The sequence below is a fragment of the Nyctibius grandis genome, chromosome 4 (genome assembly GCF_013368605.1).
Source record: "Nyctibius grandis isolate bNycGra1 chromosome 4, bNycGra1.pri, whole genome shotgun sequence".
In the NCBI taxonomy this organism is placed as follows: domain Eukaryota; kingdom Metazoa; phylum Chordata; class Aves; order Nyctibiiformes; family Nyctibiidae; genus Nyctibius; species Nyctibius grandis.
The window spans coordinates 12,470,099-12,496,427 of NC_090661.1; the positions used below are offsets into that span (position 1 = coordinate 12,470,099).

Here is a 26,329-nt window from a genome sequence, read left to right on the forward strand (position 1 = left end):
TAGAATATGTATAATTTTGTTTGTATATAATATGCTTGCCATAGTGATACTGTGATGCTCTTTTCTGGTTGATGTGAAGTGCATTAGTGTCTGATTCCCAGCAAGTGAATGTGCACACCTTGTGGTGACCCTGGTTAGATTGTTTTTGAGTGATCAGAATTGGGAAAAAAAAGTTGTTGCCCTTTTTGCAGAAAAGATATTACCTGAAAGACCACTGTGGGTTTTTTGAACCTTTGTGGAATGGAATGAAGATTTTCTCAGCAAAGGTTATATTTCTTGCATGGTTAAATTATCTTGACCAGTTCTTAATTGCTGAGTCTGATTCCTATCTGTGTGACTGTAACTTGGGCTACAGGTGGGGCCAAACAGAGACAGAAATTGTGTGACCTACAATAGGGTGGGGAGGAGAGCCACTTTGTGGGGAGGGTGCTGCAGGGGGGTTACAAGAAGCAGCATTTAGTTACTAGACAGGATTAGATGCTCAAATCAGCTGTGTTCCTCTTCTCAGGTTTTTCTTTTGCATTGTTTTCTTCTTGTTCAGGGGAAAATTGGTAAGAAGCTTTTGTTCTTCTGCTGAATGGATTGGGAAGTGATGGTAAAAGTAGAGGTCTTTTAAAATTTCTTTTAAGTTTTTGCACATTTAGGCCTTATCTACTCTGTGCTCTCCTCCATAGTAGTTAGTCCTATTTTGCTAGCCTTTTTTGTGATGATAAGATTGTATAGGCTATAACTGTCAAAATTTTCTCAAATACTTAAATAATTAAAAACCCCTCCTTAATACCAAATACCTAATAAATGGAGAATGTACAGATGCCTAGTGCTACTGATGGGATGCAGTTAGAAGAAATGGCGGAATAGCAGAGCTCTCTCTAGCAGAGAGCGTGGCTGTAGGATGCTATTTATGGCTGGCCTTGGACTGCTATAACCAAGGTGCTTTAAGAAGCGTGGGACAGATGCAGCACCTGCATTGTTGTGCAAATGTTGTAAGCTCTAGATATTATGTCTAATTACATGTGGCGGTGCCTCTTACACTAATTGACAAGGGCAGGGGTAGCAAATGTGTATTCAAAATAGTGCATGAATGCTTGTGGCTTTGATTTTGTTTTTCTAGATACTAAATTCCTACGAAAACTAATATGAATTGAATATCTGAATCTCATATTGCTGTTTTAATAAATCTTAGCCCGCGTGTTAACTGAAAATGCATTTAATTTCATTAAAGATTACTCTGGGCTGTGTAGTGATGAATTGTGCATTATGCTGCTAAGGACGTAGGTTAACGGGAATTGGCTACTAGACATGCACAGCTTCTATTTACTGTGCATTTCTGTCTTCATTTGAAAGCTGGTAGGTATTGAACTGTAACAGTACTAAACCTGGAATTGTATTACACCAGATGGAAATATGTATTTGCCTAATACACAGGGGTAGTAAAAACCCCTAAAAAGCTATGCAGGTGATTAAAGGGTAAAAGAAAGTAAATTAAGTGTATGGCATACCTGGGCATGTATATAGTTGTTAGCTACCCTTTTTTAATCTAATGTGTACCCCGTGCAACCAATACTAAAGTAGGTTATGGTTTATTATTGAAATTAGAACTTTTATAGACAAAGGTTTCTTTCTAGTTTTTTTGGTGTTGCTATTTTATTACAGTGTTTCAAACTGTAAGTAATTTTTTTTTATTGGAATGTTGACTTGAGGAGGAGCAGCTGAATGGCAGATTAAGATCTTGTATACCTAGAATACCTGACAAAGCAACAATACAATTTTTTTTTGTGTTCCTTTACTTTCTCAGTTGGAGGTGCAAGAGGAGACCAGTAGCAAAAAGGATGTTAAAATTCAGTGTGATGAAGAAGAATTCAAGATTTACCAGCTGAACATTCAAATCCGTGAAGTTTTTGCCAACCGTTTCACGCAAATGTTTGCAGATTATGAAGTATTTGTCATTCAACCCAGTCAGGACAAGGAGTCTTGGTTTACAAACAGGGAACAGATGCAAAACTTTGATAAAGTAAGTTGTAATAAGAAGACATGTCAATGTGAAAAGTAAAACAGTATTCAAACCTAAGACTTTGTTGTTGGGCCATAATGCAGTACTGTCAAAACTGTAATTTCTTCCTTAAATTTCAGTGTTCCCCCAAAAAATCACATCTTGTGTGTTATATGGAAAAATATATACATACATACACTTAGAGAGATAAAGATTCTCTTTTAAGGATACTGTAGAAAAATACAGCTTGCTGTAGAAAAATAGCTTAGAAAGCCTTACTTTATGGCTAACCTTTACATTAAGATTAAATATTACTAGTGAAAAATATGGGTTTTTTTTTAAACCAGAGGACTTGATGAATATGTTAATAGATAAAGCCATGATCCCTCTCAACACTTACATACATGTGTACGAAATGTATCTCTAGCTCTTTTCTAGGGAAACACAAGACCCAGTTCTTCCGATTTTACTGCTGTCATCTTTCCTGGAGATCAGATATTTGTCAGCAGGATAGTTTGCGTGGGTGAAGATTATGTTGCACCACTGCCTACTTAAATGCTAATCTGATTCCCATCAAATCATATGAAAAGATTCTCATCAGCTTCATAAGCTTTGAGCCCAGCCAGAAGTACATAATATCCACACCTGTGGTACTGTTGTGGTTTGCTGGGATTCTGTTGAAATTTTTAGAAAATTAAGGAAATGTTAAAATCACAGTTTAATAATTATTGTGCTATATAGTAGCTGATTGTCATGAAACTGAAGATTTCATATAGATTGCCTGTTTCAGAGACAGAATTGGTGTGTGTAATAAAACTAGGCTTTAAGTGGCACCAAAGCACTCTAATACATCCTTGATTAGAAAAGTGAGTGCTTTTGGTGGAGGTATCTCTGCAGACTCCCAAACACTCTTATCTCTTCTTGTCTGTTAGGCATCTTTCTTGTCGGACCAGCCTGAACCTTACTTGCCTTTCCTCTCGAGATTCCTGGAGACCCAAATGTTTGCATCTTTTATTGACAATAAGATTATGTGCCATGATGAAGATGATAAAGACCCTGTTTTGAGAGTATTTGATTCTAGAGTGGATAAAATTAGGCTGCTAAATGTTAGGACACCAACTCTGCGCACATCTATGTATCAAAAGTGCACAACCATTGATGAGGCTGGTAAGAGTAATAAACCACTTTCTTGACCACTTAAGAAAATACGACTGGTCGGTACTGTTTGCTGTAGACATTATGTTAAAGTAACGATTCATGCATTGAAACCTCAAAAAAAAAATAGACCAAAAAAGCTGACATGTAAAGCTTAAGTGGAGAAGTAAATGTTACATAGGAAGCTGAGATGTGAGATGAAATTAATGTAAAGTTTAATTGAACTCAGCTGTTTTCCTGCATGCTTTGTGTGAAAAATTTTTGAGCTTAAGATGGTAAAGATTTTTCTCCTTTTGGTGTCAGTTCTTTAATATTTAGTAAACTCTTGTACTAGTGTACCTTTTGGGGTCAGTGAGAAACTTCCATCTCCTCTCTTAAATTTGAGTTCTGCTTTTAGTTGAGGATGTGTGATTATAGATACATGTCTGATTAAGACACCTTTAAAAAAATAAACTTTCTTACTATTTCAGAGAAATCTATTGAATTAAGGCTGGCAAAAATAGATCACACTGCAGTCCACCCACACTTGCTGGACATGAAAATTGGACAAGGGAAATATGAGCTTGGATTTTTTCCCAAGCTTCAGTCTGATGTTTTATCCACTGGACCAGCAAGCAACAAGTGAGTAAGCTAGGACAACAGGTACTGGATCTTGGCAAGATCTATTAAATGGTACTAAAGCAGAGATACTAGAAAGCAAATTCAGTATCTTTTTTTTGAAGTGAGAACAAATCGGATTATGTGGATGGGTTGTGTGTGGTGGGGTTTTTTGTTATGTCTCTTGGGTTTTTTTTTTTTTTTATGATGGCATTTTTTTCCTGTTTGTTAAATCTGGGCTTCCAGAAGCAAATTGACTTAACAGTCCTATTATGTTTGAGGTTATAGTTGTTGTACTTTGAGTTACTCATAATTATGGTTGATATAAAAGCAGATCTCCTTATTGGATCTCAGTTAAGAGCTAGCAAATATTTTAGGTATCTTCTTACAAAAACTTTGAAGGAAGAGGAGAAAGGTGTAAATTGTAACTGGATATCATAAAAGACTGGAAAAATATGAAACAAGTGTATGGATCTAATTTTCTGAAATACTTTTGTTGCCCAGTGGTGTATTCTTCTACAGAGATTCTTTGTGTGTATTTGCAGCTGCACTTTGTCTGATGTAATTGATGTTGACATGTTCAATATACAATAAGATAGAAACTTCTTATTTCTCCCATTGCTGCTCCTTTCACCTAACTCTTGACATTAGCTTAATAATGTTCCTTTGTCTGTAGGTGGACAAAGAGAAATGCTCCCGCACAGTGGAGGCGTAAGGACAGACAGAAGCAACATACAGAGCACCTGCGTCTTGATAATGATCAGAGAGAGGTGAAAACTGTTCAACTGTAGAGATCTGATTTATTCCCCGCCCCCCCCCTCTAATTGCCTGGATAATGCTCTGTAACTTTTATGAAATTTCTAGACAGTTACTTGCAGTCCATCTCTGCTCTCCCTTCTTTGTATTTAATACAAATGAAGTTCCTGGTCCTTAGCAGACCAAAAATACTTAGTCTGCTTATTCTAAAAGTTATGCCATTTTTACCCCCCTCTCAGGACAAAATTATTTCGTCCCATGTATAGGAGAGTTCCCTGAAAATGTCATCACATGCTTTAAAGTTGTTTGTTTTTTTTTTTTTTTAAAAAAAAAAAGGAGGGCTGGGGGGGAAGGGAGGAATTAATCTTAACAGTTTTTAGTTGTGTATTTCCTGTCTCTAGTTAACTTAGTCACCCTATGCTGCTTTTGTGTATTTGATGGAGGAAAGATAATCACTTCCAGACAGTGATTAATTTTATCCTAAAATCAGAAGCATTACCTTTTGGAGTTGCCTATTTTTCTTCTGTAGACTCTAAAAGAAGTCTTAAGGTGGCAACTAGACACACAAACTCATGCTAAGGTGGGAATGTGAACCTCACCCATACTGTCAGGTTTCTGTCTGCCTGTTTTTACACAGCGCAATCTGATGCTGATTTACCTACCTTCTGCTGATAACTTCTCTCACCAGTGCTTCTGCAGCTGACAGTTATTCTTTGTGGTGAAGGAATTTTGAAAGATCTGGGTGATGTGAACTAATTACAGTATGGTTTCTGATTCATATGATAGAGACTGTAAACTGTTACACCGGGTGTTGATTTACGGGTAGTTCCAAGAATAATCTTGTTTAAAAGATCAGAATTCATTTTTCTGTTTAGTAACCTCAAAGCTTTACTTTTATTTAAATGTATGTTCTTCACTGAAGACAATATTCTCTTGCCTTGTTAAGTATCTTTAGAAAAGCTTCATTTGGAATTTTGAAGTATTCTTGTGTCTGTTAGGATAGTGTTGTCAAAATCAAATATCTTTGTCCAGTTCATTCTTTTATGGTAGTAATGAGTTTTAATTGCCTTTCCAGTGTACTCACTTCCAGAATTTTCTCATTGGTTTGTTAAAATTTTGTTGAAGTATAGTGTCTGTCATCTATCTAATAGAAGAATGTCTGCATAATAAAAAAAAGCTATGAGTAGTTTCTGGCTTTGACATGTTCCATATGCTCAGGTAACTCTAAAGTACTTTTTACTTAGAAGTAACAGAAGTGAAGAATAGTTGATTTGTAACCTCGTTATTGCTTTTAACAGTTATAATGTTTAACACATGTAAACTTCTGAGATTTCAGTTAGGTAATTACAAAGGCAAAAATCTACCTCTAGTCTCTGGATGGCTTTTTTTTGTTTCGTTTTTAGCTGACTCTTCACATGTTGATTATCCTATAGGAGTTATTCTGTCACACAAGGCAAATAATTTCTGAGGAATAAAAATTACAAATACATGCTCAGGTGAGGGTACCAACTGCCAGGTTAATCTGTGCTGATGTTTTAGGGTTTTATGCTGTACCTTGTTAATTAAATAATACTGATTGGACATTGACCCCCTCTCCCAGTTGAACCTGAGACTTTCCTATTAAGTCTGAAAGAATGGGGAGGGAGCCCTTCCGAGATGAACACTGGGGATCAGGCTGAGCAGGAGGCAGTGGTTTCAAAGTGCAGTGTTGTGAGTTTTAGACAAATTGAAGCTTTGGGGCAGCCATCAAAAATCAGTGGAATTGAGACTTAGTAGATTTTAACTTGCAAATATTTGTACCCAGTGGAGGGCAGAGTTTACACCAATGCAATGACTGAACACCATCTTTTCTTTTTCCTTTCAGCTTCATTACTTATTAATTTGTTTTTATGTTGAATGCTTGGGAGTTCTGCATTGTGTTATGTCTTCACTCTTTTCTGTTTTGCATGCTTGCTTTTATTACTTCATATGTGCTTACCACTTTTGCTTTACATGGTCTGCTTGGCTTTTTGCTACCAACTTGTCCTGCCAGCACCTGGACTTTTCCATGTCAGAGCTTCAGTTGCAGTTATGTTTAGACTGGGACCAGCATGATTGGCCCTTCATGCCCTCTATAAAATCTGTGTCAGAGCGTTATCTGGTATGTCCAATGCACAATATGATTGTAATCATAGTTCTGGATAAAGATGCATAATTAAATGTATATATCATAGCTCTTTAGTGCAAGGATGATGGAGAAGGTGTGGTTTTCCATCTTTGCAAAGATCATATCATGTTTGATAAATCTGTCTATTCACTGAATTTTCAGTTGTTCATTATGTCAGTGTAAGCTAGAGAAGTTACCTATTAATCTGAAAAATGTACTAATCATGAGTATTCTGTCAGTGCCTGTACAGGACTTTATCACTTACTCTCAGTTAGCTGTGCCCCAACCATGCTGTCATCACCCATCTTTCAAAACATTTGTCAAATCATTCTTGTCTCTGAGGTGAAAACAATAGCAACTCCTTGATGGCAGTAAAGGGAGCAGAAAAGCTCTTTCAAGTATAGTGAGTTCAGGAGATTATTTTGCTCAGAAACGCAGATGGTTCATAGCTGAGAGCTGGTAGTAGCATTTTGCAGCTGATTCCTGAAAGACTGGGAGGGTGGGTAAGAAACAGGAGATCTGCAGGAATGCAGGGAATAGCGCAGATCTTGGATGTCGTCAAGCTCCAGGCAAAGTTTTCTTGCAGTCCCCATGTAGACCAGTCTGCCATTTGAATAGTCTTAGTCTGGGTAATTATTACAAACTTTCATTTTGTATGAAAAAATAACGAGACAATTTGTAGTGGTGAGGGAGTGATTGAATCTCTAGGCATCTAAATATCCTTGACAGTTTGTATTGTGTTTTTGTTATTCAGCAATGTGTGTTCTAATACTTGATAGACAACGTAAATGGGGATTTGACCTCCAATGAAAGAGTACCTTAAGTGTCTCGGCCCAATGTAATGCTGGATATGAAAGGGGGCCTTTTCTGAAAGGAGATCTGATCCTTTCCTCCTCATTGCACAGGAGTGGGTTATAAAGATAAGTTTATCCTTTTCTCTTGGCAAAGTAGTCTCACTTGCACTTTTATCTGTATGTGTCAATTTTCTACCCCAATACAGAAGTACATCCAAGAAGCCAGGAATCTGGGCAGCACTATTCGGCAGCCCAAACTGTCTAACCTCTCTCCATCAGTAATTGCACAAACAAACTGGAAGTTTGTAGAAGGCTTGTTGAAGGAATGCCGAAATAAGGTAATACAGAGAATATTTCTGTTCTCTTGCACCTCATATCCATCCTTTATGGACCATTTCTTGGCCAATATGTTTGAACCCCCATCTTCTGCCATCTGTTTCTGCTTTATCTGTAAAAAGATTTTTGCATGGTAGTAAGAAATTCATGAAGAGATAATGTATTTAGAAATTCTGCAAGGAGTGGAAAATTTATCAAGCAGATTTATGATAGACAATGTAAAATGATAGAAAGAGATCGAATATTCTGATGGGTCTTTATTATCTCGCTGTCCATGTCTATCATAGCTTATTTCAGTTATCACTAATGAGAGTATACTATTTCAACATGAGTGAATATTCCAAAAAGAGGAGGTTGTGGTGAAAATGCAGGAGCTTTTCTCATAACTAAAGGAAGTGTGTTAACAAACTTTGGAAATGTAAGTTTTCAAGCACTTAAAGAAGAAATTTGGCATTAGTTTGTAGACATGCTTCACCAGTATATATTTGACAATATATTCATCTGAATTAATGTTTATACTAACACATGAAAGAGAATAATTATCAGACACATTCTTGCCTTAAGTCAGTGAAGGTAATATAGCAATTGTGTACAACTTTTTGTAAAACCATGTTTAATACATGCATCTACTTCTGATTTCACTTTAGTTGTCTGTATGTATGAAAATGTCCAAGTAATCCCCTTCACTTAATAGAGGCATATGACAGTGAAAATCCTTGAAGGTAGACTTGACTCTTTCACTGTGGGAATGCAACTCTAGGGAATGTAGTGAGCCTGCCTTTCGCAGAGGAAAAATTACCAGGGGAGGTGAGGAGAAGAAGCCAGAAACTAACTTAGAGTTTTTCGTCTCCACTAAGACTGTGCATAGGTGCCTAAGGGAGTATTACTCATTTGAGAGCTACTCTAGAATAGCAACAAAGATGAAGAAATATGTAAGAGTTGAGCAGAACTGATTCCCTAGTAATTTTTCCCTCCAGGTAGCTATGAATATGTTGTGAATGGGAGACTGTACTTTAAGAGTTGGTGAGAGCTTTGTTGACCAGTATGAAATTGTGCATGATTTAGGAGAACGTGGCTCATTGGGGAAACTCAAGAGATGGACTCCAGAAAGGGTTTGGTATAAAGGCAAATACCCTTCTGACAGAACAGGGTCTCACAGGAATGTTGTATTCTCCTGTTACATGGAAGCACTTGTGCATGTTCACCTCTCCTGGGAGGAGGTGGACATAGCACACTGATCCCAGTCCAGCACTCACCAGGCTTTAGAAATACCCAAGCCTGCCTTGCAGAGCCTTGCTGCTACCCCTCTAGCTTGTCAATATGTGGCCTGCTGTTCCTTTTGTTGGGGGTTACTCTGTGGAGCCTTATGTGCCTGGTTGTAAGCCCTTTGTTAGAAAGACAGAGGAGGCTGTAAGGTGATCAACACTGGTGCTGCCATGGCTTGAAAAACAGGGATAAAAGAAATGGCCTTGCACTAGCTTCAGAAATACTGCATACATCCAGTTATTCTGGGTATCTTTGCTATAAAATATCTTTGCTATTGTGTGCTTCCTTGTTGGTTATTTAGAAGCTGTAAGTGATCTTGGAAGTTCCTGCAGAAAGAATTAACTTTCTTTTGCCTTGTCCTTTTTGAGACCAAGAGGATGTTGGTTGAAAAAATGGGTCGAGAAGCTGTGGAGCTAGGTCATGGTGAAGTAAATATCACAGGTGTAGAAGAGAACACCCTGATAGCCAGTCTGTGTGACCTCTTAGAAAGGATATGGAGCCACGGTCTGCAAGTCAAACAGGTGAGGAACAAGTATTCCTGCATGTTGCAGAGCGCACTTTCCTGAAGTCGTGTTATGCTCCTCCTCTCTCCGCCTTCAGAGGATACATTTTGTGTGTATATAGATGTGTTAAAATACTTGTGTCCCCTCCAGCCTTTTTTATGTCAGTTACTGCCCCCTTGTCCATCTCCACTTTTTGCTCTGGGGTATGTGCAAGTGCACATGTAGATGTGTTCCACAGATGACTTCTTGGAAGACTTTCCATTTAACCAGGGGTTTTTGTTTGGTTTGGTTTGTGGGTTTTGATGGGTTTTTAATAGGATGGTAAATAAAACTATTTATGTGTTCTTAATACTTTTGTTATTGAGGTTGCATAGGCTATAAGGTAACATATGCTAAAGGTGCTGTCAATGGGATACGGTATGGGGAATTTGTTTTCATGAAGGACAATTTAGTTTTTAAGAGTAAAACCCTTGCTATTTTGTTTCTTCCTGAATGATGTTGGGATAGTTAAGTGACATTTACAAGATCGCTAGTTAGAGGTGTTTTTAGTATGAAATTAATAATTGTTTGTCGTGCTCTTCTGCTTGGAGTCACTTGTGGGACTAGATGGAGTTTGGAAGGCCTTTATCCTTTCCTTCTCCTTTGTACAAGGACTTTTTTTTAAAAGAATGTGCAGAATAGATGTACATAATCCAGACAACTGTAATTCAGTATCTCTGTTCCTAGCACCCAAACGCCAGTGTTTAAATCTGCTCTCCTTCAAACTACATAGCAATTCTCTATGTGAAGATTTATCATGTGATTCTCTCCCTTCCCTCTTGTATATCACTTAGGATAGAAGCTGTACTGCTTTCGTCTTAGAAGACAGAGCATCAGTATACTCTGCTTCAACTCAGATTTGGGCCTTTCAGACCACCAGACGGCCAACCCTACATAAGGTTAATGCTTTGGATTGATTGCAGATGTTGGCAAACAGTGCTGAATGGTGGATTAAATAGAGCCATGGAATATAATAGAGGCCTGATGGAGGAAGTGCAGTGCATCTCATATTATGATCCACAGTTTAAAAAAAAAAAAAAGTACTGCCAATTCTCTATGTGCCCTGGCCTTTATTAAATATGCAAAAGCATACTGTTTTATACGTCGATTTTATTTTATTTTTCAATAATGAGCCAAGGAAGACTCTTCTTTCTCAATTGACCATAGTAATGACGATGGCTTTCCTTCCACCAATCCCTGCTTTTACCTTTTCTCTGCTGATGAACCCTGATAGTCCTACTTTAGCTACGTACTGATTCTTCCACCTGTAAAGTGAATCCACACCTTCCTTTGCCCAGAGCAGTGCAGGAGAGTTGTCGAACATAGGGTGTAATGACTGAAGTACTCTGAACTTTCAGAAGGCCTTGGTTATTCCCTTGCCAGTTCTCTGTCCCGCTGTCTTCCTTTAGAGATACAGCTTGCATCATCATTGCTGTTTGGTGAAGTTAAAGGAGAGTAACATGATGGTAAAGAAGTGGGCAGATATACACTGCATGAGTTCTTATATGCATCATGATTGTTGGCATCTATTTGCTGTAGGATCCTTTGTTTGCTGCTTTGTGATCTGTTGCAGTTCTCCTTGCCATGGCAGCTACTTGCTGAATACTGAACTGTGTGTGCATGTGTGTGTTTATTTAGAGAAATGTCATTTGGGATGTAACTGCTCCCTAGTTGATATTTTCCATACTTTCTTTTTATGTTTTGATAAGATGCAATTTTGGCTTTCCATGTTGGATCTGTCAGGTACACACATGAGGCATTGAACTTCTCTGGATTTTTTATATCTTCACCACTGAATGCATATTTTTAATAGATTTCTCTCAACACAGATGTAACAGACACTCTAGGCTTTATCATCTGGAGGCATGCCGCTTCTGGAATAATCCCTCATGGCCGTTAGTTCTTTATGTCAACTGTAGTGAACTATAGGTTTGAAGTGTTTAGAGATTTTTAAAGATAGCTTTTTGAAAAAATATTTCAGAGTTGAACCATAATTACTGCACCTCCAGGAAGTCACTTACGTGATTTTAGATGACATTGATAGTGCTGAATTGACAACTGTTGCTTTACAGTCATGGTTTCTTTCTGCACAAAGTTGTAAATAAAAATATGGCTTTATAATATGACTGCTTTTCTGAAATGCAGAATTGCTAAATCTTTACTGAGATTTCCAGTTAATATAATAATTTAGGAAGATGATAAGTAATACTAAATAATTTCCTCTGTAAGTAATTCCAATTAATGTGCTGGAGAGCCCCTGTTCAATTACTGCTGCCTTTCTGTGGCTTTGCAAGCTTTTCATTTATCATGCAGAATATTTTAGGATGAATTCCAGAATCTTTTTAGTTTGCCAGTGAAAGATTTCCTCACGTTTTTTTAAGCCACCAGAGGTTTAAGCAAGCAACATAATGAGCAAGGTTCACCTTTTAACATCGTTTGACTGATTTATCTTGGCCGAAATACTACATCCCAAATTTTAAGTTGGTTTTATAATAATGTGTAGAACTGGAGTATTCTTGCTGATAAGCTTTCATTGTCCTGCTTGTGTTTTAGGTTGTCTTTTCTTACTGTGTTTGTGATTATCCAAGTCCTTTGCCTGATGAAATTGAGGGGTATCTTTTGAGGCTCTGAAAATGGGCAGCATGCATCTGTAGCCCTGAATTACCCTGAAAGGAACAGATGCACCAGACTTGGTCTGGGTATGAGATGGTGTACTCAGGCTGGCTCTGTATCTCTCGTCATTTCACTTCTAGAGAGGCAGTGAGGGAAAGACATGTAGTACAAGTTATGGCCTCAGACTTAGAACTCTAGTCTCACATAGTGTTTTACAAGCCTTTAAATGTTTTCTTATCATGTTAATGAACGATGAAAAATAAAGTTCAATTGACTTTTCCCTGTTAATAGAATCATTAGATCCCAGCAGTTTGACTCTTGCTTTTCTTTCTCAACCTCTTTACAGCTCCCAAGCAGCTCCAACTTGTGTCTCATTTTTGGTTGTTACCAATGACTTTATAGGGAGAAACATATTTAAAGCAAGTTTTTGTTAGGGCTGATACTTTCAGTGATGATTTAAACTTTTTTTTTTAATTCAGCTGATAGTGATTTCTTTAACTATTTTTTTTTTTTTAAATTTTAGGGAAAGTCTGCTTTGTGGTCTCATCTGTTACATTACCTAGAAAACCGACAGAGAAAAACTACGTCAGGCAGCTTCAGTACCTCAGGTAAGATTGGCTTCTGCTGGAAGAAGATAATAAAAAAAACTATGAGTAAGAGCTGCCTGCAGATTTGCACCACGCAGAGGTTTCTTCCTGGGAAATATCCTTCACTCAGTATAACTGAATCAATTATCCTGTCCGCTATAGAATTAATATGGACCTGGTGTATTGTCTCAATAGATTTTGTGAAAAATGAACTTGTTTGGATTGAGCCCACTTGTTTGGATCTGGTATCTGACTACCCTAGTCAGATACAGTAGTCTAGTATCTGACTACTATCTGCAGTAGTCAGATACCAGAAATAGCTGATATTTCAAAGGCTTTAAAATGGATCTGCTCCAATATACCATCCTCCATATGACACAGTCAGTGCATGACTGGCAAAGCATATTGTGTTATGAATGGGGGTGGAAAACAAGTATAAGCATGTAAAATTGTGCTGTACATCCTGAAGTTTTACATTCTCTCTTGAAAAACGACTGAACAGTAGGCTTATTGTTTAAAAGAAAGAGACATTTAAAAAAATACAAAAAAACACTGAAAAAACATCTTATTTTTTGTTATATCAAGTGTTGTGGTAAAAGTAATATTGCACATAAGATCCATTGAAAATCTGTTTCTGAGGTTATTAATGTAATTTTTAAACAGTACTTGTGTCAGATGGGGGCAGAGGCTATAACTTTGGAGAGAACAATGGGTTTGGGGGAGGCAGTGGGTGCCTTTTTTTTTTTTTCTTTCCTAAAGTTGCTGTAGGCAAAGAGCTGAGCATTAATAACATGCACAAGGTCCTGTAAGCAATCAAAAACAAAGAATTGGAAAGTATTAAGGTCTCCTGAATGTCACTTGGTCTGTAGTGTTTTTGCATATCAGGCTGAACTTACAATAAGTTTTAAGCATTCTAACTTGGGAATGAGGGCAGGGACTGTATTTAATATACAGCTTGATTCTAGAGTGGAATTTGAAAGGTAAGAGTAATAACATTGCTTAAAATACCCCAAATGTGCTATTTTGAAAAGTAGTGGTGTTAACAGGAGTGTGCAAAGTGATAGATCAGTTAAGCATATGTTGTATGGTGTACTGAGTAAAACATGTTGAACGCTGTTTTCTGGTGTCAACAGTGCCAGTCAGTTTTACTATGTAGAAAGAAAATAGGGTAGCCTTTAGAAAATAATACATGATTAGTATATGTCTTAAGCCATTTGATGTCATACCAATTTCAGCTGAATCTAAACTCATTAATGTGTTAATGCTCAGTGTGTGCTGATCTGCATAACTATCTGTGTAGTGTATTAGATTTTAATGTCATTTGAAGTGGAAATACGACTTCTTCAGAAATACGATTTCTCCAGAAAGCAGTGTCACCAGTAATGCAAGAGTGCAAGTTGGTGTTAATTCACGTTCTTTTTCATATTGATTTAAAAATCTTTAGGTGAATTTCTACTAACAAGAAATTCTGTTCTTCTGAATCTAGGAATACTTCTTGATTCAGAAAGGAGAAAGTCTGATACTAGTCCAGCCATGTCACCTCTTAGAATCTCTCTCATCCAGGATATGAGGTGAGTTTAAGCTATTAAAACCAACACAGAAAGCCCGTGAGATTTGCATACTTGTTTCTGTGTATAATTTGTACTATACAGAAAAGTCTGTATTTCATACAGAAGGAGGGGGATGTGGGGAAGGAAACTGCTGAACTGTTGTAGAGTATATAGTGCAACCTTTTGATTGACCTTTACAAAAACATGTTTCATACTGAGGAGGTTTTACATTGTCACAGCAACTAGCTTATATTGACACAGTTTTCATCTTCTTCTAAGTATTCTATATTGTTTTATTTCCACAGAGCATATGTATTTTCCCAGTCATTGCCAAGTTGGTTGCGTATCTCTGAGCTCATTCTTGCATCTCAGTGAAGAAAGCGGTTTACAGAACTTGTTTGATCTAAAGAATGGGTTTATCTAACATTGAGTGCTGTAGTGTGAATACAACTATAACTTCTGCTCAATGCCCTGTTTTTAGTACATCAAAAAACAATACACAGGACTTCTAAATTAATTTTGGAAGGATTTTTCTTTCCTCGTTTTTCCTTACCAACATCTGATTTTTTCAGTGGGGAGGAATGAATTGAGGATTTTCAAGGGATGTGCTTGTCCTTTCAAAATATATCATTTTTCTTGTATGCAAGAAAAGCTACTACTGAGCATGCAAAGACAGTATTTAATTTTCCAAAGCACTCAGCCATAAATATTGCAGTGATAAGGTCCAGAATGATTCTTAAAACATGTGAGGCAATGGGCCTGATTTAGGATTTTGTAAATAGGGCACTGCATTGCAGATATTTCTTTTTCAGGCTCTTATTCTTTTTCAGCTGGATATGCAAGGAATTTAGATATCGCTGAATATTAAGGTGATCATGCCTCTTTTCCAGTAGTTCGCCTGATATTTTGCATTCTTGGTGAAATTCCTTCTTCAGCCTAGCTTGGTTCAAAAGAACTGTCACACTTTGAAAATACTGGGCAGTGTCTTTTTTTTTTTTCTTTTTTTTTTTTTTTTTTTCTTTTCAGGCATATCCAGAACATTAGTGAGATCAAAACAGATGTTGGCAAGGCCAGAGCCTGGGTTCGTCTCTCTATGGAAAAGAAGTTGCTTTCTAGACATCTAAAACAGCTGCTTTCAGATCATGAACTCACGAAGTAAGATGGTTTATCTTGGGCAAAGCTTTTAAAAATTAAACCTGTTTAATTGTTTGACTTCAAAAACCCAGAAGTGCCTATTCTTTGTTTAGCAGTGTGCAAAAGGAGTAGAACAAACTCACCTTCCAAGTGTGTCTCTGTACCTGTGTATGAGCTATTTGGAAATTATGATTCAATGCTGGGGTTCTTCAGATACAGAATCAGTTCTGTCCGCGTAGACTGTCTGCGACTTTGAGGTGAAATCTTCAAAAATTACTGGGAATTAAATGAAATAGGTCATAAATCCAAATGGCACTACTTTGCTGAGTCAAACTTTTTATCTTGGCCACCCTCTGTAACTGTGGGATATTTTGTTTTCCTTGGATTGTTTGTGTGTTTTTGCAATGCGTGGCAAAGTGCAGCTTAGGTCCTGGTTGCAGTTCTGTCGTGATATGAAGAGTGTAAAGGCACATCCAGATGTGCTTCTGTGGTTCTTGTTAGTGTGACTCAAAGTGACTGTTCCTTAGCTTCTCACTTCTGTCTCCAAATCTGAGACATTCTTGTAACTCCTTTCAGTGCCATGTAAAACAGCGTAGATAAAATCAGCTTCTGGTGGGGTTTAATAGAGCAGATGAATGGTGTATGTGCAGTACCTTGAAGGTAACTAGGAAGGCTGTGATGATCGGTTCTTCAATCTCATTTTGGGGCAGTAAGCTCAAGATGAGATCTGGTAATCTTTTGAAATCTTCCATCTAAATTTTTCAGAGCATGACTGTCCACATCTCTAGATCAAACCGACAGTGTCTCAGGTTGTCCTCTCCTACACAGTAAAGGTTTTGCATTTATAGCCTGCTTAAGAACATAAGGTGAATTGCTTTCATGATAGTAAAATATCTGCTATTCTGATCCATTTTTTGTTTTTATTACTTCTCCTAAACATTTCAGATATGTGACTTTCAATTCCTTGTATATGAAGTCATAAAAAATTATGAAAAGACCCAACCATTGAGACCCAAAATACTATTTTAAGAGTAATTGTACTATAGGAAGAAAATGGGAGAAGTTATGTGACGTATGGGGGGGAGGGGGATGTGAGGGAAAACTGAAGACTTGAACCTGGAAGAGAGTTCCAAATACTGCTGGCTTCAACTCTGTCAAAAGTACTCTGTGCTAGTGCTTCTTATAAGTACGCATCTTGAAGGGCAAAAGGAGAAATGCTCAGCACACGGACTTATTTACTTGGTGGTGTATTTACTTGGAGCAAGGAAGAGCTGAAGGACAGAGTGAGGACAGCTAATAAATGTACGCGTATCTCTAAATTAAGGTTAGGCCTCTCCAGTGAAGTCGACAGTCCAGATCAGGTTAAATTTAGCAGTGCTTGTCCCATGCAGAATAAGTGCTGTGAGAGGACTTTCCACACAGCACCACACTCCACATCCCCCCCCAAAAGAAGAAAAAACCCGAACTCTCTTAACACTGGCCAATGCACTCTTTGTCTATCAGACATTTTGATTCTGTAGAACAGAGCGAGACAGCAGCAAAGATATGTTTAAAATGAAAGTGACAACCAAAGGAGCAACTTGCACAGGAATGACATCAATTCTTTTTAATCTTGTGTGCTTTGTGCTGCGTATTTAGATATCCTACTTAAAGAAAGGTGTTCCAGGCAGCATGGATTAAAAGTGTACTCAATTTGTTGTTTTTAGAGGAAGCAGTGCCAAGTACAGTGAGGTACTAAAAGTAATTGTGCAGCTTCTGCCATTTTACAATTAACAGGATTGTGTGATGTTCTTTTTTGAAGCAACTGTTAGATATTTTAATTAACCCATTGTCTTCATTTGGTATTTGCTAAAAAATATAAGAAAACTGAAACATGTTTGGTTTCTTTCTAGTCTGCAAAGGGACTAGAGTTAGGGAGCAGAAGGAAATCGCATAGGTTCACTACCCTGAGACCTTTATGTGCACAAGTAAACTGAGGAATCTTGCACACGTTGAAAAGGCAGGACAGCACATACCCTTGCGGACAGGCTGTCTAAACATGTGGTTCAGATTGTTCAAATGAAACATGGACACAGTCACCCGTGAGACCTTTGTGGGTTTGCTACTCTTGTGGCTACGGGAAGGTTATGTTGATTTAAGGCTCAGTATCTTTATTTCCATTGACCATTTCCTGTCAATCTCTAATGTTACGTTTGTTATGTAAGTGGGAATATATGTGTATGTTAATCATCATTGATTTGTTTTGCAAATTTCTGGCTTGAGAGTCACTTGCTGACTTTTTTTTAATGGATATCTGAAATTGAGGGGAATTTTCAGGATGTCCTCCTGGCAGGAAGAACTGATCCATGGCTGTGTCAGCATTTCTAACACCTAATTCATGGATTCATGATGTTTTGAATGTTCCTGTAGCGTCAGTTGGATTTGATGCACCTTGGCATGCTCTTTTATGATTATTCACCAACACTGGTATTACTTATTGGTTGCATGATTAACAACAATAGTGGTAATTGCCACGTACAAGTAAGCAAGAGTATTTTCCAGTCAAAATTTGCACTTGAAAAGGTTGAGGTTGTAAATTCTTTTCAAGGTTTCTCAGTTGCAAGTCTTGCAGTGTTAAATTCTTCAATGTGTTTGAGTAATTTCATTAAGTATATACGGTTGTTTCTGTTTACAGTGCATTCTTCTGCATAGGCATTAATGTCTCCACTAGTGGCAAGTCTACTGAGCCACATCTTTTGATATTTCCACTTAAAAGAAATTGCAGTTCTGTGTGGTGTTACAGTCCTAGCAAGGAGTTTGCAACCCAGTAAAAGGGAACAGTAGGACTTTAGGCCACCTTTGCATGCTTTTGATTTTGGTTATGTCAGGATCTGTGTACTGTCAACGCTGAAGCTATTCCCTAGTGGGTTGTTGTAGGCCATGTGTTATTACCTATAACCTAATTCAAGCAGATAACCCCAGTGTTTGCCCTAGTGTCCTTTGAAAACAGCCTTCTAACTGTCTTATGTGCTGGAGAACTCTCCCATGGCACCATCTGCTCAGAATTAACTTACAAGGACTCTCTTTACTTCAGTTCTGTCATTTTACATGGCCAAAAGAAGTCAGAGAATTTTTTCCAAGAAAGTACAAAAGTCCTTTTTCCATCTTTTGAGATGTTTTTGGGTGGGATAAGATCCTTAGACCACCCCAAACCTTGCTTTTGAGGAGTGGAAAATAGTGTGAAGTATTGGACTGATGCACTTGGGAGACTTCAGACTTGCAGAGCGTTGACATGTCTTGGCACATTAAATACTGTTGACTTTACCAGTATCACTTGTCATTTGTAGTTGCTTGCACATTCTTCATAGTTTACCTCATAAATATGCACAATAGAAAACATTTCACGGGAAGTATCTTGTTACTATGACGGATTATTTGTTTTGCTTTGTCAGAAAACTCTACAAGCGTTATGCATTCCTCCGCTGTGATGATGAGAAAGAACAATTCTTATATCATCTCCTGTCATTCAATGCTGTTGACTACTTTTGCTTTACCAATGTTTTCACAACAATCTGTAAGTATTTGCTTTCCCTGGAACTCTGATTTCCAGATCTGGTTGGGTCCTTGTCCAAAACTCTAAACAGCTCTGAGCAATGTGCCTTAATGTAATTGTTCTGTTTTCTTCCTGGTATCCATCTCTGTATGCTGTATTGCTATTTCTGTGATCTTTTCTCGTGGGCAGTAGTGGGTCTGTCTGTGTCACTAAAGGCTTTTGTTTCTAACTTGGTAAAATACGTAGCTTTAATCCTTTTAGTTGGGGGAGAGTTTTCAACAGAAAATTTTGTGGTAGGCTTGTTTGCATCATACTAAACAAGAACGATATGGATTTTTCATTATCAAGGTAAGAATATTAACTTAATACATGCTAGGAATTAAAAAGAAAACAAAAAAAAACTTTCCCCTTTTCATGCTCAGCCTACTTTGCTGCATGCCTGTCTCTGATTTTGGGATAACAATGAAATGCCCATTGAGGGCTGCATCAGAACTCTGCAACACATTGAAGTACTCTTTTTTTTTTTTTTCTTTCTTTTATTGTTTTTTAAAAAAGATACCCTAGAGAAACTTGTTGTTGCTGGTGCTTAAATGTGTTAGAGTTCTCATGCATTTGTGTGCCTGCTGCCACAGGACCTCACTAGTTAAAGCAGAATAAGGAAAGACTTTAGCAAGGCTTATAAAATTGGGCATGGGGGCATGTGAAAGGACCCCTTTGGCCCCATAGTAGGAGCTACCCTTGATGGTACATTATGATCTGTATTTATGTGTATGAAAGACAAAGCAAACGAATGTCTAAGCAAAATAGTTTTGGTCTTGTGGGCAAGTTCTGGACAATGCTAAAATCTGGTCTGCTGGATGCAGTTAAATTGTCACTTACTTTAAGACTATCAGCATGGAAAATAAATAGGGAAACATTTTAATTCATTCTTAAATGCTGTGAGCATCAAGCTTTTAAGAAAATCCAACCACCAAGTGCTTTCTTGAGGGCACTGACAGCTGAGGAGGCATTGAAGGAGAAATGTATTAAAAGCCTCAGCTGAAAAGCCCTAACTGTAATCCATTTATGCACTATAAAAGAAGGGCAGATTGCCAAGAAACACAATGACCATTTAGATGATTGTATTTTGTTATAAAAGTTTGGTTAATAGGAGGCTGTGCATGAGATGCTACGCAATTGAAGAGCACATGCATTTCCTCAGAAGCACATGCCTCTTGAGTCAGAGAAGGGGCTGAAATTCAGGTGATACTATGTTGAATTAGTCACTGGTAAACCAGGGGACCAGAATGCATTTGAGCAAGTGTGTGGTGCCAGTTAGAGGGGAAAAAAGTTGTTTGTTCTTTTTAAAATCAATAAGTCTTACAGTTAACTGTAAGAGCATAGCTAAGAGCAACATGGTACAGAGAAACTTGTAGCGTTATAATGTATTTTCACTGAATTTGTTCAGCCACATGCTGCTGTAAGCAAGCCCTGCGAACAAAGGCTTTGGTTAGGAGTTGAGTGGGAATTGGTGTTAGCTGTGTAGTGCGCATACATGCACACACAAAAGCAAGCAGTTAGGAGTTGAGCGTTGAGTTGTATGCTGAGCTACAATGTAGTCCTAGATACATCAATATTCTGTCTTTACTTCCTGATCTCTAAGCTGGGGACAAGTAACTGTCTTCATGACGTATTTTGAGGCTGGTAAATGAAAAATTATTATAGCCATGTGAAAGCATTATTCCATCTATATTTCTTTTTTCATTTGACAGTGCTTTGCTATCAGTTCTACTTCTTAATGACTGCTATGTGTACACTTCCCGATTGTCAGTGCCTAGTGAGCCAGTGTTAGCATGATTGAATAGCAGCTCTGCTGTTGTTTTAACATTTCATGGTACTGCAGTATTATTTTATGACTTATCTTTTCCCCCTCTCTTCATTAAAGAGGTTACATAATTATCCTCCTTCATTTTTGAAGTGTTATTTCTTCTTGTGTTTGCAGTGATACCATACCATATATTGATTGTTCCTAGCAAGAAACTTGGTGGCTCAATGTTTACAGCCAATCCTTGGATCTGTATCTCAGGAGAACTGGGTGAAACAGGAGTCCTGCAGATTCCCAGGAATATATTAGAAATGACTTTTGAGGTTTGTATTGCTTGATACAAAAAATGCTTTGGATGTTCTGTTTGTTCAGTTTTAAATTCTCCCCTTGCTGTACCATCTTGCCATACTTTTCATAGCTTTAGTCTATGTGGTTAGTCGCAAATACTTCCTGTGCCTCTACATAGCAAATTTAATCTATATTTAATAACATGCAGAGCACAATTACTGACAAGTCCTTAGTGCAAGGGTGGACAAGACTGTCTATATATTACAGCTTTGTGCTGTAGTGGTGGGAGGTGTCATATCCTCTTCTATTGGAAACAAAGGAGTGATTCTTCTCTGATTTTTGTGTGTGTGCGTGCATTGGGTAAAATTTAATTGAAAAATCTAGTTCAACTGATGTTCTCTCTGCTGATCAAAATAGTATTTAACAAAACAAAGCAAACAAACAAAAATTAATAAAGCAACCTACCCCTAAAAAGCCCAGAATCAATCATGCAGTTAGAAAAGGAGAACCACATTTCTGGTCCCCTGTCTGAGCATGTTCTCTAGTAGTTTACTCCTCCAACATGCTGCTTTCTTCCAATTTACTCTGACAAACTCTTTGTTTAACTTACAGTGCCAGAACCTGGGAAAACTGACCACAGTGCAAATAGGACATGATAATTCAGGGCTGTATGCCAAGTGGCTAGTGGAATATGTTATGGTCAGAAATGAAATAACAGGGCATACTTACAAGTAAGTATCATCCTGACATTTCATGTTGGGTAAGTAGAATTTCTGCAGGGAGCTGGCACAGTAGGGCTTGTTTGATTAGAAAGGTCTTATCTCCTGGGACTCCGTCTATGGTTGCTGCTACCTGAAGTCATAGAAAGGTCATTTGGCTTCTGGCATTAAACAACTCATGATTCTTACAAAATTAAACAGTTTTCAGTTTACAGATGCTCGTATCTAGCCTCAAAACATTGGTGGAGAAGATGAGTTGGCTGTTGCGCATTTTAAAAATAATCTGCCTTGAGCCCAAGGAAGAAATAGCAAGTTAGAACTTGCTGCTTACCAAACATGGGTGGTATTTTACATTAAGGCTGAGCGCTCTAGGTGTTACAGAGACCTTTGGACACAAGCTGGAACACAAGGGCTTATGAGTGTTAGAAACCTGTGTTTGCATAGTGAAAGTAAAGGAAAGAGATTTACAGTAAGAATTAAATTTGTGTTAGGTACCGCATAGTTTGATGCCTTGTCCTTTGTTTAGAGAAACTGTCAGGCTCATGTTGATGACAAATTGGCAGCTAAGTCCCCTCAGTTCTCCATGCCAGTTTGTTTGTAATTCAGTGAAGAGGCAAGATTCTATTTTTGGATGCTGTTCAGTTTTCTGATTAAGCTGATTAAACTGACCTCAGCATTGGTTCATAGAAAGTGATAATGAGCAAGTGAGCACGTGTGCTTTCTAGTGTCTGATTTAATATCCCAATTTCAATAGATGTGTTGGTGTCCTGGCATTTAAGTATGTGTTTGGATGGTTGATTTTTTTTGTGACTGGCCTGCTATGTAACATATTCAATGAAAGCATAGGTGTATTTCACCACCCATCTGTAGTGGGTCTTCCCCTTCTACCTCTTTTTCCTCTGCAGCCCTAAAATAATGTGCTGCATATAGGACACAAGACAAAATCTGCCACTGTTTGCTTTGCGGATCATCTAGTGCAACATTTAGTACAAACTTGGAACTGAAAAGCTGTTTTACTTCTGCTCCCTCTGCTGGCAAAAGCCAAACCCAAGACTTTGTTGCTAGATGAGTGAAGTATTTCTAATAACTATACTAGCAGAATTTGGGTTTTATGTGACTGCAGTTGAAAGCCTTTGGCATGGAACTGAATCTGGGTTGAAGAACTTGATCCAAATATCTCCTTTATGTTCATAGGTTTCCCTGCGGAAGGTGGCTTGGAAAGGGAATGGATGATGGCAGCTTAGAGAGGATCCTGGTGGGAGAGTTGTTGACTTCGCACACTGAGGCTGATGAGCGACAGTGCCGAACCCCTCCTTTGCAGCAGTCACCAAGCATGATCAGAAGATTTGTCACTATATCTCCAAACAATAAGCCAAGTGAGTGGTCGAGGATGTTTTGTCTTGTACTGTTCTGCGTGATTGCATGAGGAGAGCTGCTTGCAAACAGAACTGTAGGTTTTCTTGTATTTTAGAACTGGAGCTTGGAGAGGACTCATGAAACTCACTTAGCCCAACCTCCTGCTCAAAGTCCAGCTAACTTCCAAGTTACAATCCTGAACAGCTTGTTCTATCTAGTCAAGTTTTGAAAGTCTCCAAGGATGGAAGGAAGATGTCTTTGGACTCCTGGTCCAGTGCTTAGCTGCCCTAGGGGTGTTTTCTGTATTCTTGTCCTTCATCTGTGGAATGAATGCTATGGAGGAAGGTAGAAATTTGCTGCCTTGTCTCTATCCTTCATGAATGAAAAAGCTTGCTAGTGGTTTCTACTCATGGACTTTAGTTTTCTATTGAGATCACTGTTCTGGGGTTGTCTTATTCCTGATAAATCAGGTGGTCACTTTGTTCCTAAGCATGCTTGGGTTTACAGTGAAACTATCACAAGAGGTATTTCCAGGGTGCCCAGGTTTGGTGGTCCTAATCAAAGCACATCTCCTTTTCTTAGGTTTGGGCTCTGATCTGAAAATGCATGTAATATGTAAAAAGCCTTTCCACCTGTTGTTGGGTTGAAACACCACAGTGTTAACTTCAATATAAAACCAAACCATCTCCATTTCTACCTCCTTCACAGTAAATAAAGGTAGAACTGTATTTCTATTACCCACAGTCCAGCACCTTTTCACTGACAGTATAGCTTATACTGGTTCATGCTCTTCTTCTTATTTTTGTGGTATACCTTATCCCTCATGCAAAGGTACAATTTCTAAAGCTGTTACAGAGTGACTGGATATATTTTTCTATTTTGCAGAGTTAAATACTGGTCAGATACAAGAAGCTATTGGTGAAGCTGTCAATGGTATTGTCAAGCATTTCCACAAGCCAGAGAAGGAGGTGAGGAGTTGTGTTGTCCGTGTAGTGGCACTCCTGTCTTAAAGCTCTAGTAAGCATTGTAGAATGTATAACAGAAATAACTAAACTGAATGAACGGCTATCTGTTTGAAAATTCCTTAAGTGGAGCAAAAATGAGATACTGAGACTACACTGTTGGAATAGTACATCCTCAAGTACCTCAGTTTTGCTGCCAGCTGGAGCATTCTGTTAATTTAAATGTTAACATTCTGTTATTGGAAATTGTGTTATTAGTCAAATTCTGCTGAGGATTCTACCTCTACCACTGTCAAGAGTGTTGCCTCTTGTTTAGTTTGTTCTGGATTAGCTGACATTTTACATCTACATTGAGTACTGGATAGGTTTTTTTATGCCTGTTTTGCATTATCTTTGCTACTTAAGACATGAAAACCCATGGGCCACTTTAAAAAAAAAAAAAATCCAAAAACCACAAAAGAAGCAAAAGACCCACACACAAACACCCACCCCCCTGCAAGTGAAGCAGAAGTGCTCTCAAAGACTCTGGTACACTTCTACATTATACATGTAATCATCTTAACTGACACAGCAGTTATTCCCTGAAACAAACTTAAGAAGCATGCCTCTGTCACAGCATCAAAATCCAGCCCTTGTGAGCAGGAGTGGTATAGAGCAGTGCTGGCTTCTGTATGGTTATTTCTTGAAAGTCATTAATTTTTTATGAATAGGTCCTCCCATTCCTTCCACAACTATCTTTTCTAAGTTCAGCATAGCATGGTGTCATGGTTTAACCCCAGCAGGCAACTAAGTACCACACAGCCGCTCGCTCACTCCCCCCACGGTGGGATGGGGGAGAGAATCAAAAGAGAAAAAGTGAGAAAACTTGTGGGTTGAGGTAAAGACAGTTTAATAGTTAAAGCAAAAGCTGCACACACAAGCAAAGAAAAACAAGGAGTTCATTCACTAATTCCCATCAGCAGGCAGGTGTTCAGCCATCCCCAGGAAAGCAGGGCTCCATCACATGTAACGGTTACTTGGGAAGACAAATGCCATTACTCCAAATGTCACCCCCCTTTCTTCTTCTTCCCCCAGCTTTATATGCTGAGCATGATGCCACATGGTCTGGGGTATCCCTTTGGTCAGTTGGGGTCAGCTGCCCTGGCTGTGTCCCCTCCCAACTCCTTGTGCATCCCCAGCCTACTCGCTGATGGGGTGGTGTGAGGAGCAGAAAAGGCTTTGATGCCGTGTAAGCACGGCTCAGTAGTAACGAAAACATTCCTGTATTACCAACACTGTGTTCAGCACAAATCCAAAACACAGCCCCATATCAGCTACTATGAAGAAAATAAACTCTGTCCCAGCCAAAACCAGCACACATATACAGTACAGTTCTGGTTGATGATCACATTTACACAATAATCTCCAGTGGTTTTGCAAAATAGAATTTGCCATCATGTTCTAAAGAAGAATTGGTATTTTTTCTGAAGTTTAAAAACTCCATTAAATGTTGTTTTTTCTGATAAGCAAACAGTCTGAGGCACCTTCCACAATGGACCTATGATCTTTATTATTTAGTAAAAGAGGAAAATATTTTCTTAATTTTCTGTACAGAGCTTATTATTATAGGTAAAACATGCTCATGATCTTTATCTTGGCCTTTTTGTGGCTTTATTTGATGACAATGAGGCCCTGAGACTGCTTTCTTCAGTCTCGTTCTTAGAGAGGTCAATAAATTTTTGAATGCTCAGGACTTGTGGCACCTGGGCCATCCTGTCTGGAGCCACTGATTGGTACTACTCTGTAACTTTGGGCATCGATTTATTTAAAAACTGGTTTCAGTAATAGATGCATGAGACACTTCTGTGTCTCAGGCTTCCAAACTGAGATAATAAGTGTGTGTGCTTTTTGTGTGTGCTTGGCAGAGAGGCAGTCTGACGCTGTTGCTGTGTGGAGAAAGTGGACTTGTTTCAGCTCTTGAGCAAGTGTTTCAACATGGATTTAAATCACCAAGACTCTTCAAGAATGTCTTTATTTGGGACTTTTTAGGTAAGTGGGAGGAAGACATACCAGAGCCTGCTTGTGTCTTTGAAATATATCCATCCGTGTGCCTTATCATTGCCACTGTGTCTCAGCTGGTGTGAACAGCATACTTCTTGGAGGCATCTTGGCAGCATCTCCTTATATCATTGTTTTGCTGTAGCATCTCAAAATTCAGTAGAT

General features: G+C 38.3%; 1 protein-coding gene across 3 annotated transcripts in view; it reads left to right on the top strand.

Annotated features, from left to right (window-relative positions):
• The window catches only part of DENND5A (DENN domain containing 5A), a 72,249-nt gene that overhangs the window by 40,446 nt on the left and 5,474 nt on the right, over positions 1-26,329 (top strand). Inside the window, exons 7-21 of one of the 3 annotated variants that reach the window (XM_068398369.1) lie at positions 1,796-2,011; positions 2,923-3,157; positions 3,616-3,766; positions 4,419-4,512; positions 7,645-7,776; positions 9,409-9,561; positions 12,719-12,803; positions 14,269-14,353; positions 15,359-15,487; positions 18,898-19,019; positions 20,980-21,125; positions 21,703-21,821; positions 23,004-23,185; positions 24,051-24,133; positions 26,032-26,155. In XM_068398369.1, the coding sequence (XP_068254470.1) occupies positions 1,796-2,011; positions 2,923-3,157; positions 3,616-3,766; positions 4,419-4,512; positions 7,645-7,776; positions 9,409-9,561; positions 12,719-12,803; positions 14,269-14,353; positions 15,359-15,487; positions 18,898-19,019; positions 20,980-21,125; positions 21,703-21,821; positions 23,004-23,185; positions 24,051-24,133; positions 26,032-26,155 (2,056 nt within the window). Of the gene's footprint in view, positions 1-1,795; positions 2,012-2,922; positions 3,158-3,615; positions 3,767-4,418; positions 4,513-7,644; positions 7,777-9,408; positions 9,562-12,718; positions 12,804-14,268; positions 14,354-15,358; positions 15,488-15,579; positions 15,724-18,897; positions 19,020-20,979; positions 21,126-21,702; positions 21,822-23,003; positions 23,186-24,050; positions 24,134-26,031; positions 26,156-26,329 lie in introns of those variants that run through there. The other 2 variants (XM_068398370.1, XM_068398372.1) reach the window with 2 other exon arrangements.